Below are 12,484 nucleotides of genomic sequence, written 5' to 3'. Positions count from 1 at the left end.
TCCTTCTGCAGTTGTTTCCATTTTTATATATAGTTAAATACACCCTGAACTGAGAAAGAGGAAGACTGACTCCAGAGCTACAGCTCAATTTCCTATAGGCCAGCCTATAGACTCCTATAGAGTCAGGCAAATTCTGATTTTAAATCAGTGAGATTGAAACCCAGGTTACTCACAGCGGAAAGAGGCTTTTTGAGGGGGTGGGTTGATTCCTCTTTCATTTTAATTATGAATTCCATGTCAGAGCTCTAAATGCCAAAGCAAGAAACTTCTTATTTTGGTCAATCATGTTAGAAAGGCTATAATTTCATCAAAGAAACCCTCACCAGATCCATCTGCAACTCATGTTCTTCATTAATCCACTAACAGAAATATTGTTGATGCAAGCTTTTGCCTGTTAATCCTATCAACATAGCTAATTTTTGGCATGGAAAAATTGTCCCAGATCACAAGAGAAAAGTTCTGATGGTTTCATTTGTTCTAGAGCTGGTCCTTCTTTGCAAATTATCAAGAATACTAGCTGTGATGGTAATTTTGCAATTTGGATATTCATCTCGTTTGCACTGCTGTAGTATTTGAGTATCCCATTTATCTAGTTTGTTTTTCTAGCTTGTTTCTCCTTCCAATAATTCTGTGAAATAGAGGGATTGTATGTCAGACTTCATCAGCATCACTTTAACTCATACTATTTCATTCCCAGGCCTTGATCTTCTAATCCTTCAAAATTACAAGTAAGCAAGCCAACTAGTTCTTCCAGAAAATATCCAGACAGGACAGTCCCAGAAGGACAAAACGATGCCAAGTTTCTCTCTCAGGGTAGTCCTTTAACCCTACCCAAAAGTCAGATCTCATTCATACAAATGTCTCTAAACATATTCATGCCACTCCTCAGGGGCTGCAATCTGCTCCCTCAGCATCACACCATGAAAACATTACTCTGGCAGACTAAAGCACAGTTATGTTATTATTTCCAGTTCTTTGAACTGACAAAACCACCAAAAATAATACTGATGTTTCAGTGCCACAAGAGAAGCAGGGCATTTGAGTGTTTTGAAGTGGACATGGCTACTTTGCTCCATAGGGTACCAGCCTGCAGCAGACAGATACGAGCCAGTCCACGTTCATTAGTCTCTCACAAACACAATATACACATAGTCGAATTTCAGACACAGGTATAAGGTTCAGACCCACAAGAATTTTAGGCACCTAACTCCCAGTGATCTGTTCTGAACCTAAAATGACTTGATCTAATACAAGACTAACACAGCAAAGAACTAAATCGAAGTCTCCTAAACTCCAAGTGACCTTCCTAAGTGCTAGATCATCTTTCACTTCTTTACTAGTCAAAGGGCTGCCTAATAAGGGATTTTACATGAATGAAAAGTGCATATCCCACACATGCCACTGAACTGTCATAACACCAATTCCACTTTCAGTTAGAATTTCCAACTTTTCTGCTGAAGTTGCTTTCCCATAATTAGTCAGTAAAGGGATCTTAAATTACTATTTTATATTAAAAAAGACAAAGAAAAACACACTAATGTTATTTTTCAACTGATCCTCTGTCAACACAGCTTAAGTATAAAGATGAAAACAGACCAACTAAGAAGCTATGCAGAACCGAATAGGATGCCAGATCTGCAAATCGGTGATGTGACTCCACACATGTAACTTTAACTATTTACTGAAGCTTCACTTCTGTTATATGTTGAAGAATAAGATTAACTTGGCTCCATCAGAGTGATGTTGTGAGGATTAATTGGATGAAACTTTTCAAGCACTATACTACACAGGTTGCAGCTTGCTTTCTTATCCTCCTCAAAGCAAATCGAAGACTTCAGTCTTTCCTGGACCTCCAAATAGACTCTTACATAAATTTAAAGAGAATTCCTTTCACAGTGTCATTTTTTCAACCAGTGCAGTTTTCTACACAAACTGCATCTAAAATAACACTTTTTTTTATATCATTATTTCTGAGCATATGCATGACTTAAACTACACGTATCATCAATAGGGCATAGTGGTGTGTGCTTGAACACTAAATATTAAATCTTACAATCTTCTCCTTTCAAAATAATTCTTTTTGATAATGAATATGAATCTGCCCTAGCAAAATGTTAAAAAGTGATACATGCATTCTCCATTTTCTTTTCAAAACCTCTGTGACATTTTTTCTTCAGTGGGCAGGACAAGGAAGACCTTTACAACTGCAGTGCTTTCCAAATTACATTGCAATGACTGGTCTCCTATGACAAAAAACCTGCCTAAACTACTACTGTGCCTCAAAATTATTTGTTCCGTATAAAAAAAAAACAAACCTTTCTGCATTTGCCAAATTCACTCCTTCAATTGTTTGGCAAAACCAGCAATATTGTCATTCACTCAAACCTTAACACTTCCTACAACATGGCTACTGAACATGCATCTGCTGGGTGTTCGTACAGCCCGTAGTTATCAAGGATTCCAAAGTGCATGTTATCAGCTGCTATAAAAGGGCTATGAAACCTGCCATCCTTTGCGCACCGAATGTGAAACTAAATAACCTTCAGCAAACAGCAGGGGCAGCTAGGGTCACAGGAGGAGAGATTATACCTGCTGATTAGCTCTTTGCACCGAGTATCAGAAATTTAAACTGATACACAGAGATTAAAGGCAGACCTTACTTTAATTTTATGAAGGCAAAATTCTCATACTCTGTGCCAGAAGATGCCTTTGAGATATATATATATATATATATATATTGGCATGGAATAAAAAGACTTGGTAATACAACTTTAAACAGAAGGTGGGATTTTAAATTTACAGAAGATACAAAATGCAAAGTTACAATTCCTGCAGTAATCATGACTTGGTTCCTATAGGCTTAGTCCTGCAAGGTTCTGTACTGTGGTTACACTCCAATAAGGAAGTGAAACATGCCAGGAATCTCACTCATTTCAAAGGATCTACTCAAGCACTTTAATTTAAGCAACTTGCTCAAGCATTTCACTTATCAAAAGGAGATCACTAAAGCACTTTGCAGATGCAGGACCCTTATGTGCAAAGAGCGCATCAGTTATGCAGGGTCACAAAAATGTCTTCTTACAAACCACACACATAATCTAAATCAAATTTAGAATTTGCTGCTATTACCGGATTTAGTGAACACCCCTCCCAAGTGCTGCATTATTTGGAAAAGATAATGTAGCCATTTGGGGGTACAAGAAAAGGCTGAAAATATCACAAATACATATTAATCAACACTTCTTTTCCACTGCTTACATTCTAAACAGGTTTGAGTCAAAAAATGAAAATGTTTTCCATTAAAAATAAGAAGTGGGAATTTAGGAATGTGAGAGAGTTCTGAAAACAGACTTCAGGGAAAAATCACTTGCTCTTCACATAAAACCCGTCTGACAGTGTTTTGACACATATCATCAGAGGTGGAGATTTCGCATCATTTTGCACAAATTCCAGCTAAAGGAGCTGCATAATAAAGGCTCACAGATTGAGGGAAAATGCCTGCAAACTGTCTGAAAGCTGAGCAGAACAGAACCTGCTCTGAGGCATGATATCATCTTTACTGTCACACAGATGCACTTCCTCAATTTCATTTCTTCACTTTAGCTGCTGGTAAAGCTCAAAGAGAAGGTGGTCTCCTTTCCGCAGAGCTGCCTGGAGAAGAGGACAACCTGAAGGTGATACAGCACTGATCTCCTCCCTGAGAGTATCAGAGGTACCTACTATGCTTCATGTCACCTCTTAGGTGGCAGGGAACAACCACACAGCTCCTTTTCATCACTGGGGCACCAAATATCAAGAGACAAAACGTATTAGCCTTCTGAATTTTCTGTTGAAATAAGGCTATATTTAACTGCTTCACACTCTGCACCATACCCAAAAAGAAAGTTTTTCTCCTTCAAATCCTAGTTAATTTCTAAGTAGCAAGACAATATGAGACTACAACATTTCCTTGTTCAGCTATTCTACAATAAAAATGTCAAACTCTGCATAAAAACTATGTAACGATTAATGGCAACCTATCATGAAAGGCAAATCATTTTAGCATATACCTCATCTGCTCTTTTGAGATAAAAAAGGCTGGGACTAGAGAAAACTCCATGTTTTCCTCTGAGAAAACATGGCTGCAGTTTTTATATCTTATCTGATTTAGCAATAAAACCAAACCCCAGAAAAGAGCTAAAAACTGGATCACACTGTATATGTCTGCTTGAAACAGGCCAGGAGTTACGCACTAAGTTGTGCCCAAACCTGGCAAGACTAATACCTGAAAACAAAGTAGCAGCCAGGTAGCTGTAGATGAAGTTATCGATATGTAACTCACATCAAGTAGTTTTACACATAACTCACATCAAGCAGTGTCCCAAAAACTGCAGACACATTATAGCATGCTGTATTATGGGACTAGTATTGTAGGACTCAAGCTTTTGAAACCACAATGCATAAAGGAGAAGCTAAAGAATACACAGATGACTTGACTCAAGCGCACTGCTGACTATTTAACAGGATGACCTTAATGTTCTCCTGTATCTGAGCTCAGCTAGTACTGCAACCCAAAAGTCCCTGCCTTTGAGTCCATTCTTTACCGTAACTACTTTCTGCATGGTGCATGTGATACTTTAGATAGTGCTCAATTACACATCTCAGCATACTAATTTACTACATAGAGCCCAACAATGAGAATAGGCTTTCTGTACCAGGTGGAGTACACGTATCAGCTTAGACTCTCACAAAGATGTTAAAACCAGAGGCCCTGATCCGATGAGAATGTATCTGTCATTTTTAAGCTTGTGAATGAATGTGACATTCAGTGGTTGAGGTATTTTTAAAGGTTATGTATGAGTATCCAAAACACAGAAAAGGAGAGAGAGAGGATAATGGTAATGGCAAGAAGTTCACGTAGCTACAACAGAGAAACTGAACAATCTTACTGGTTCCAGGTCACTGTATCACAAGAAGCAAATTTACATCTGTGAATACAAACAAACTCCACTGATCTTCAGTTATCCATTATTACTCAAGAATTTCTGAGAGCCTTCCCAGTAAAAAAGCCTTTTGAAGAGGAAAGTAAAGTAGGAAAGTGACTGTGTGGTGGATCAACAGATTATTTAGGCAGAAGACATAATATTAATGCAAGCTTAAGGCAGCACTATTGTGCTTACTTTGAAAAGTTTAACTTTGAATTTTCCACCTATTTCTATCTGCAGATCTGAGGTGGCATTTAGTTATCCATTTCAAAAGCAGGGGGGATGTACCAGGCTCTTTATTTGAATGCATGCTCATTATAGTGCACCCAAGTCTGCGAAAGCTAACTAATAACTTTCCATTCAGGTTTTTAAATGGCATAAAATGCTGCAAGAGGAGCAAATGTGATGGATTTAGCTCATCCAAAACATCATGAGTTCTACAAAACCCAAGCTGACCCAGCTGACTGAAACAGCCTCAACACAGGAGTCCATCATCCAGCATCACCATGCATTTCATGTTGGACACAGTCTGACCCCTGTGCGCAACTAAAGCAGAAGTCCAAGTGGCTAATAGGACATATCTGGATTTCAGGCAGTATTAGCAGAATGATGTCCTTGTATATTTTTTCTTCCCAAGAATAACTCTTCCTGTGCTTATTTAATCTCATTTAACCTTATTTAATACCTTTTTTTTCAACAGATATTCCAGTTAGAACTCAGTCCCACAGCCTGAGCTGAATGTAGTACTAGGGCATACACCCCTTCCTCAGGCAATTACAGGGTGGAAAGTAAATCCAAAGTCAGTTATCAAGATTTTATCTTCTCAGTTACAAACACCTGGAAATTAGGAATTACAACATAATGGTGGGGCAGTAATAATTTTATGGTTATGCAGGGAGTGAAAATTACACTGTTTTGTGGTCTGCAGCTTGGTATGTTCATTCTTAAGAACAGTCCCAAGCGCTCAGTTGTACTCAGAGATCAATGCTAATACTCAAATCCAAAATCTTAGAAACCATAAAGACGGGAAACACATATATTAAGCCCTCAAGCTCTAATCCTAGGGAGTTTTCAGATATCAGATCTAAAATTCACCTTGTCAAACATGTCTTCACACTTCATAAATCTCTACAGAGAACAGGGAAGTAATCCAAAGTCCAGTGAACTCAGCGGGAAAATTCTTTCCACTAGTTTCAGTGGGTTTTGGATAGGGCTCCACAAAAACAAAGCTCAAGGAGAGCTACAGGAAAGCATCCAGAGTATCATTTTCTAATGGTATAAATCATTAATCTATAACTCCTGAGGTTCCTGAGATACCAGTTTATGTTGAAATCAAAATGCAGGGTGGGAGGGAATAGGTTCAGGGGTCAAGGGACAGCAAGCAGAATAATATGATTTCAAAATATGATTACGACTGGGGAAGAGCAGCACAAATGGTGTTAGAGCCTATGAACCTTCCCAGCAACAGTAATCAGAGAGATATTTTAATGGCTGCTATAATCTGCAGGGCAATAAAAGCGTACATGTTTGTTGTGTTGCATAAATACTAGAACTGTTCACTCTCCAACTTTTCTGGTAATTCAAGCATGAATAACTTCATAATTTAACACCTGATAAATCACATGAATTAAGAAAACTAGATTTTAATAAATTGCAGCCTTACATGGTGCGTGCATAGAAGCTGTAAACCTGAGAACACACACAGTAAGCATTTTCCAACAATATAGTTCTACCATTAAAGCAAAGGTCTTCTTAGAGTTGCAACACATCCTAAGTTGTGAAACAAGAGCAATTTGTTTAAGTGACAAATGAAAACAGCTTACCTAATCTTTTTAGAAGATCCTATCAACTAAGAATAAAACTAATGAGAAAGGCTTCTAACGAAAAAGCCCACCTTCCACAGAAAAAGATGTGAAGCAACATTTTCAGGGTATTTGTACTCAGACATAGTAGGAGCTGTGGGAGTCTAAATAAAATTACCCAGGTAATTACACTGGCTTTCTTCTGCACAGATAGCAATTTAAGTAAGTTTTTAAATACAAACACCCACCTCAGTTTGAGCCATAACCAGCAGCTCTATAGGGCAGTTAGTCACATCTTACCATTTAGCTTTCAAAGAATCTATAGTTTTTAAAAGATAAGACTTACACTGTTTTCTCATCTGTTTAAGTTGATCCTTAAAATACACATATTTTTCATTCTTTTGCAAATCTGAGTCACTGTTCTCGCTCTCCATTGCAGTAAATTTTTCATGTACTAAAGACTTTAAATCCGGTATATTTTCCGGTTTTTCTCGTTTGATCTGTAAGGAATAAGAAGTACAATGTTATTCATTATGACCTATTTTAATACAAAGCAGAAGACATCAAGCAAAATGTCATGAACATGATCTCGGTTTCTTTTGACTACAGTTAGATTTCCTGCTCTGAAACCATAACCTCCAGGTAAATACTTGTTTCAGCAAAAGTAACTATGATATGTAGAGATTAACTTCTTAGTGTCATTTAACTCAGTTACTGTTGTACAGGTTATTTCTCACACTAACAACAGGCAAAACCAAACCCTGCAGTCAAATTTACATCCGTGAGTGGTAAAGGTCAATATGTTAACAAGAGCCAGCATAACACTGAATGTGAATGAAACCAAAGAGTACAACTCCGTCCATAAAGTGAGAAGATGACTGAAAGACAAAGAATTTTTAAAGAGTTATCTAAAAACTTCCACTCTCTCCCCGTTTTTGAATCAGCTTTCTAGAAGTTTATAATCTACCTGCATGCCTACTGTGATAACTAAAACAGGGGAAGTTCAGGTTAGATATAAGGAAGAAGTTCTTTACTGTGACAGTGGTGAGGCACTGGAACAGCTTGGCCAAAGAAGTTGTGAATGCTTCATCCGTGGCAGTGTTCAAGGCCAGGCTGGACAGAGCCTTGGGCAACATGGTTTAGTGTGACGCATCTCTGCCCATGGCAGGGGGTTGGAACTGGATGATCTTTCCGGCCCAAACCATTCTGTAACTCTATGATAACAGCAGCAAAAGCAGTACGGACAGCTAATGTAAAAGGAAACCAGCTCTATTTATTTGTGCTGTGTGAACAAGAAGCATTATGCCATACAGGCAGGCAAAAACAGTTTCCTGAAAAGCATTTGCTTATAATAATTGCATCTGAAATAATCTGAAGAACAAATGACTAGAAATAAGAGGGAAGTCAATCATGTAGGCAATATTAAGATATTCCAAGAATGCAAAAAACACTTTGTGAACCCCCAGAAAACAAGGATTAGAGTCTTTCCTTCCCGACATGAAAATCTAAGGTATTGTACCTTTGACAGGTCTTCATAAGAACTAGCTTACAGGTGGTGGGGACTGCGCTATGCAATGATGATCAGCAACAGCACAGACTCTGAAAGAAGGTGGACATCTGTCAAATTCTTAATGCTAAGCATTTCCTGAATCAGACAAAAGCTATTTCTATCCCAAACATATGGCGAAACATGACATTCTGAAATAAAGGAGGTAAGCAGCATTTCTGCTGAGCCACTCTTCCCCTGCAGAACATATGACATTCTGCCCCTCACCAGATCATGGTACTGGTCATTGTGAAAGACAGGAAAAGAGCCTACTGAGGCTAAAATGGTTCACTTCATCAAATCATTTACAGGCTCCAGAGTTTACAGACACCTTGGAAATCCTATGGAATATATCTTATTTCAGTAGGCAACAAAATAATAAATATACGTGTAAAAATGGACTTTGCAGATATGTAAAATGCTACATAGCCATGAAAACTTTACCTTCCTTTTAATCCAAGCAAAGCAATCCATAGAACTATTATTTCTTCCAAAAGTAAAGCAGTTTGGCACATTTACTTTAGGCAGACGCAAGTTGTGGCAAGAATTAAAATAAGAGAAAAGCATGCACTGCCAGGTGATAGCATGTAGTTTTCAAAAGTGCCTGGAGATGAAAGATCACCTACCACAACATCCAGCTGTCAATGGGAGAGACTCAGGAATACCTTGGTACCAAAGGAGTACAGTGACTCTGAAGACCAACAACACAGATGCTCAGAGAGCTACATAAAGCCAAGCAGTAGCATATAGTCCTTAGCCTATGAAACTTGACAAAAGGAGCTAAGGAAATAAGAGCATTCTGTGCTTAGGGCAATGAGGGCAACCACACATACATGTTGCCTGCCTCTGAGTGCTGGTTTTGGCTGGGGTAGAGTTACTTTTCTCCATAGTAGCTGGTATGGGGCTGTGTTTTGGATTTGTGCTGGAAATAGTGCTGATACCAGAGAGGTGTTTTAGTCACAGCTGAGCAGCACTTACACACAGCCAAGGCCTTTTCTGCTTCTCACACCACCCCACAGTGAGCAGGCTGGGGGTGCACAAGGAGCTGGAGGGGATACAGCAGGGACAGCTGACCCCAGCTGACCCAAGGGATATTCCACACCACATGGCATCATGCTCAGTGTATAAAACTGAGGGAAGAAAAGGAAGGGAGGGACATTCACAATGATGGTGTTTGTCCTCCCAAGTCACCATTACATGTGATAGAGCCCTGCTGGCCTGGAAATGGGATGAACTGGGATGGGAAGCAGTGAATTAAATCCTGTGTTTCTCTGTCTGTGTGCGTGGCTTCTGCTTTACCTACTGAACTGCCTTTCTCTCAACCCACCAGTTTACTCATTTTTACTTTTTTTGATTCCCTCTCCCATCCTGTTGCAGAGAAGCGAGCAAGTGGCTGTGTGGGATTTAGCTGCCGTTCGGGGCTGAAACATGACAAAGTGCTGCAAAAGAAGGCCTATGAGAACCAAAATCAATATTGTTCCGTATTCAGCTGGAGAAGAAAACTGGCCATCAAGTGTACACAAGCACAAGAAAGCAGTTATTAAATCTAAATACATTTAAAATCCAGCACATTATAAAATAGTTATTTGATCTGAACATGTAGTGCAAACATAGTCCTTCCTGCAACAACTCCATCAGGCTGCTTTTACAGACACTCTCTCTTTAACATAAAAATAATGTATAAACAGAGGACCACACTCACAAGCATAGCCCAAATCACCATTCATCACTAGGATCTGCTCTCAACATGAATGAGAACACTATGGCCAGACACCATATAGAAGATCCAGTTGTGTATGCTAAAAAACCCCAACAAACCAAAGTGCTTCTAAGTTGCTGATATGCACACAAAGAGTAAAAGAAATGATACGGACATTCTTCACAGACATCTATCTGTAGCAAAGACAATGCCAATAGTCTTTTTGTCTCCATAGGGACCATGTTACACATTGGTATAGCTACACCAGGCTCTTTTTATCTTTTTCTTGACTCATGAAAGATTTGAGTACCAAAATCCACCAACATAGCATCTTCAATCATACCCTCAGAGTGACGGGTGAAGAGAAAGGCGCAGTCAATGTTAGCTCAGCAGTTCTCTCAACTTCAACTTCCAGAATTAAAGGACTTCACACATATGAGCAGAGAGAGAGAAGGGACTGTAACTTATACTGTCATGTTAGCAGAAAGGCTAGATCGCAGAATCATAGAATAGTTAGGGTTGGAAAGGACCTTAAGATCATCCAGTTGCAATCCCCCTGCCATGAGACATTTGAGAAGCTGCATTGTATACATACAAACAAACTTCGCCCCTGCCACTGTGCAACTGCAGAAATTCACGTGTCGGTATCCGTACTAACCTGAAGAGAACAATTACATAAACCCCTTCCTTGGCTACAGAACTATAACACCGCTTGCTGCCATGTATCTAACCAAGTTAAGAGATATCATGCTATTTGCTAAAGGCAACATGAGCAATTCCACCAGTTATCAAGAAAAAATGAAGTCTTTCACATCAGCTATATTCCCAATAGCTATACATTGCATCGTGAGGATAGCCGGGCAATGCAGTGTTACCGTATGACATAAGTTCAGACAACCTTCTAGTATAGAAACTTAAAGAGTCAGACATGAGATGCTCAAAGGATGCTCTTTCCTGTAGTTTAACATCTTTCATGTTTCCAATTTAAATTCAGTTTCTGTTCACCTCTAGACAATTGCTTTTATTAAAATGATTAGTAGAGACACCATTCCTGACCACACTCAATACTCTACCATCATGTATGCTATTACGAGCACTACTATGCCAGGCAGACGTTCTGGAAGGTCAGCATGTCACAGGTGAATAACAAGGCATGTCTTCCCACACTAATACCAAGTAAATGTTTGCTGTGCACAAGCAATTTCTCTTTGGTTTCTGCATATCCTATTCCATGAAGAGAATTGAGAATGCTCTAACCCAACAGCATAAATGAAAACAAATGAAAGAAAATGTGACATCAGTCCTAGTTCCTCATGGTGGAACAGAACATCATACACACCCTTACAGGTATAGTACAGTTTTCTTTAGTTCTCATCACCCATTCCTACTCTATAGATTCATGATGGATGTAGTGATAATGAGCATGCCAAAATGTATGAGGACAATACAAATTTAGGATATGGCTAAGGGACACAGGAAAATTACCAATCATCAGGGCAACATACTGGGGTTGTACTTCTTTTCGGTCTCAGCATGTCAGACAAATGCTTAGTAGCAAATCTGAAGCATGTTCAATTTCTCAGTAGAAGTTACTTCACGAAGGAACCATGAAAGACACATTAAGCAAACAACTGTTCATTTAGTAGCACTGTCAGCCAAAACCAGCATGCCAAGTAACACCTTACAGTCATTAGTTAATCCATTGAGACTTGCATTGATTTTGAAATGGGGTGGAGGCATACACACCCTACAAAGCATCCTGACATGACATGTAACTATGAACTGGGAGTGTTCAGGACATATGGTGAAAAGAAGTATCAGTCACAACAGCTTGTTTACAGCAATAGAAAAAAGCAGAAGCATCTGCTGTGACAGTCCTGTAACAGCAAGGAACCATGTGGGTATTTACATGGGAGCTCGGCAATAAGAGGGAGAACAGACATGTTATACATGATAATTACTGGTACTCCATACATACTCTACCAGCAGTGCTGACAGGAAAACACATTTAGAAACACTAAAAAAATAACTGTTTAGAAAAACGTACCTGTGGTTTACCTATCAAAAGATACATTTACTCATTGCTTACACACCACACTACCTGGTCTCAGCTCATTTGTGCTAAGAGGTTATTGCGTTTGATGGGCAATGCTTATGAAATGAGCCAGTTCATGGCAGGTCTTTGACTTCTGCCAGTATCTAAGGATGAGCATTCCTTTTGTAGATTCTTCAACTGGTAGTGTGCCTATTCTACGCATAAACTGTTAAACTATGCCTCAAAAATCAGGCTTTTTGAAAGGCCAGCCTGATAACGGTAAACCCTTAGGGTATTCAAAGAGGCAGTATGGGGAATTACCATAACCACCAAACAGGAAATAAATTATTCTGTGCCAGACCAATCCAAGAACCAGTGAGGTTAAAGGTACCATAGACTAAAATTGCACCACCTTGCAGTATTAGTCTACATACAGTA

At 39.1% G+C, this 12,484-nt stretch overlaps 1 protein-coding gene across 1 annotated transcript in view; it reads right to left on the bottom strand.

Annotated features, from left to right (window-relative positions):
* Window positions 1–12,484, bottom strand: part of NSMCE2 (NSE2 (MMS21) homolog, SMC5-SMC6 complex SUMO ligase) — a 132,584-nt gene that overhangs the window by 62,302 nt on the left and 57,798 nt on the right. The window contains exon 4 of the mRNA XM_080611431.1: window positions 7,113–7,266. Coding sequence (XP_080467557.1) covers window positions 7,113–7,266 — 154 coding nt within the window. The remainder of the gene's footprint in view (window positions 1–7,112; window positions 7,267–12,484) is intronic.

The sequence above is a fragment of the Psittacula echo genome (genome assembly GCF_963264785.1).
Source record: "Psittacula echo genome assembly, chromosome: 2".
Lineage (NCBI taxonomy): Eukaryota > Metazoa > Chordata > Aves > Psittaciformes > Psittacidae > Psittacula > Psittacula echo.
This window is presented reverse-complemented; position numbering and strand designations above follow the sequence as displayed.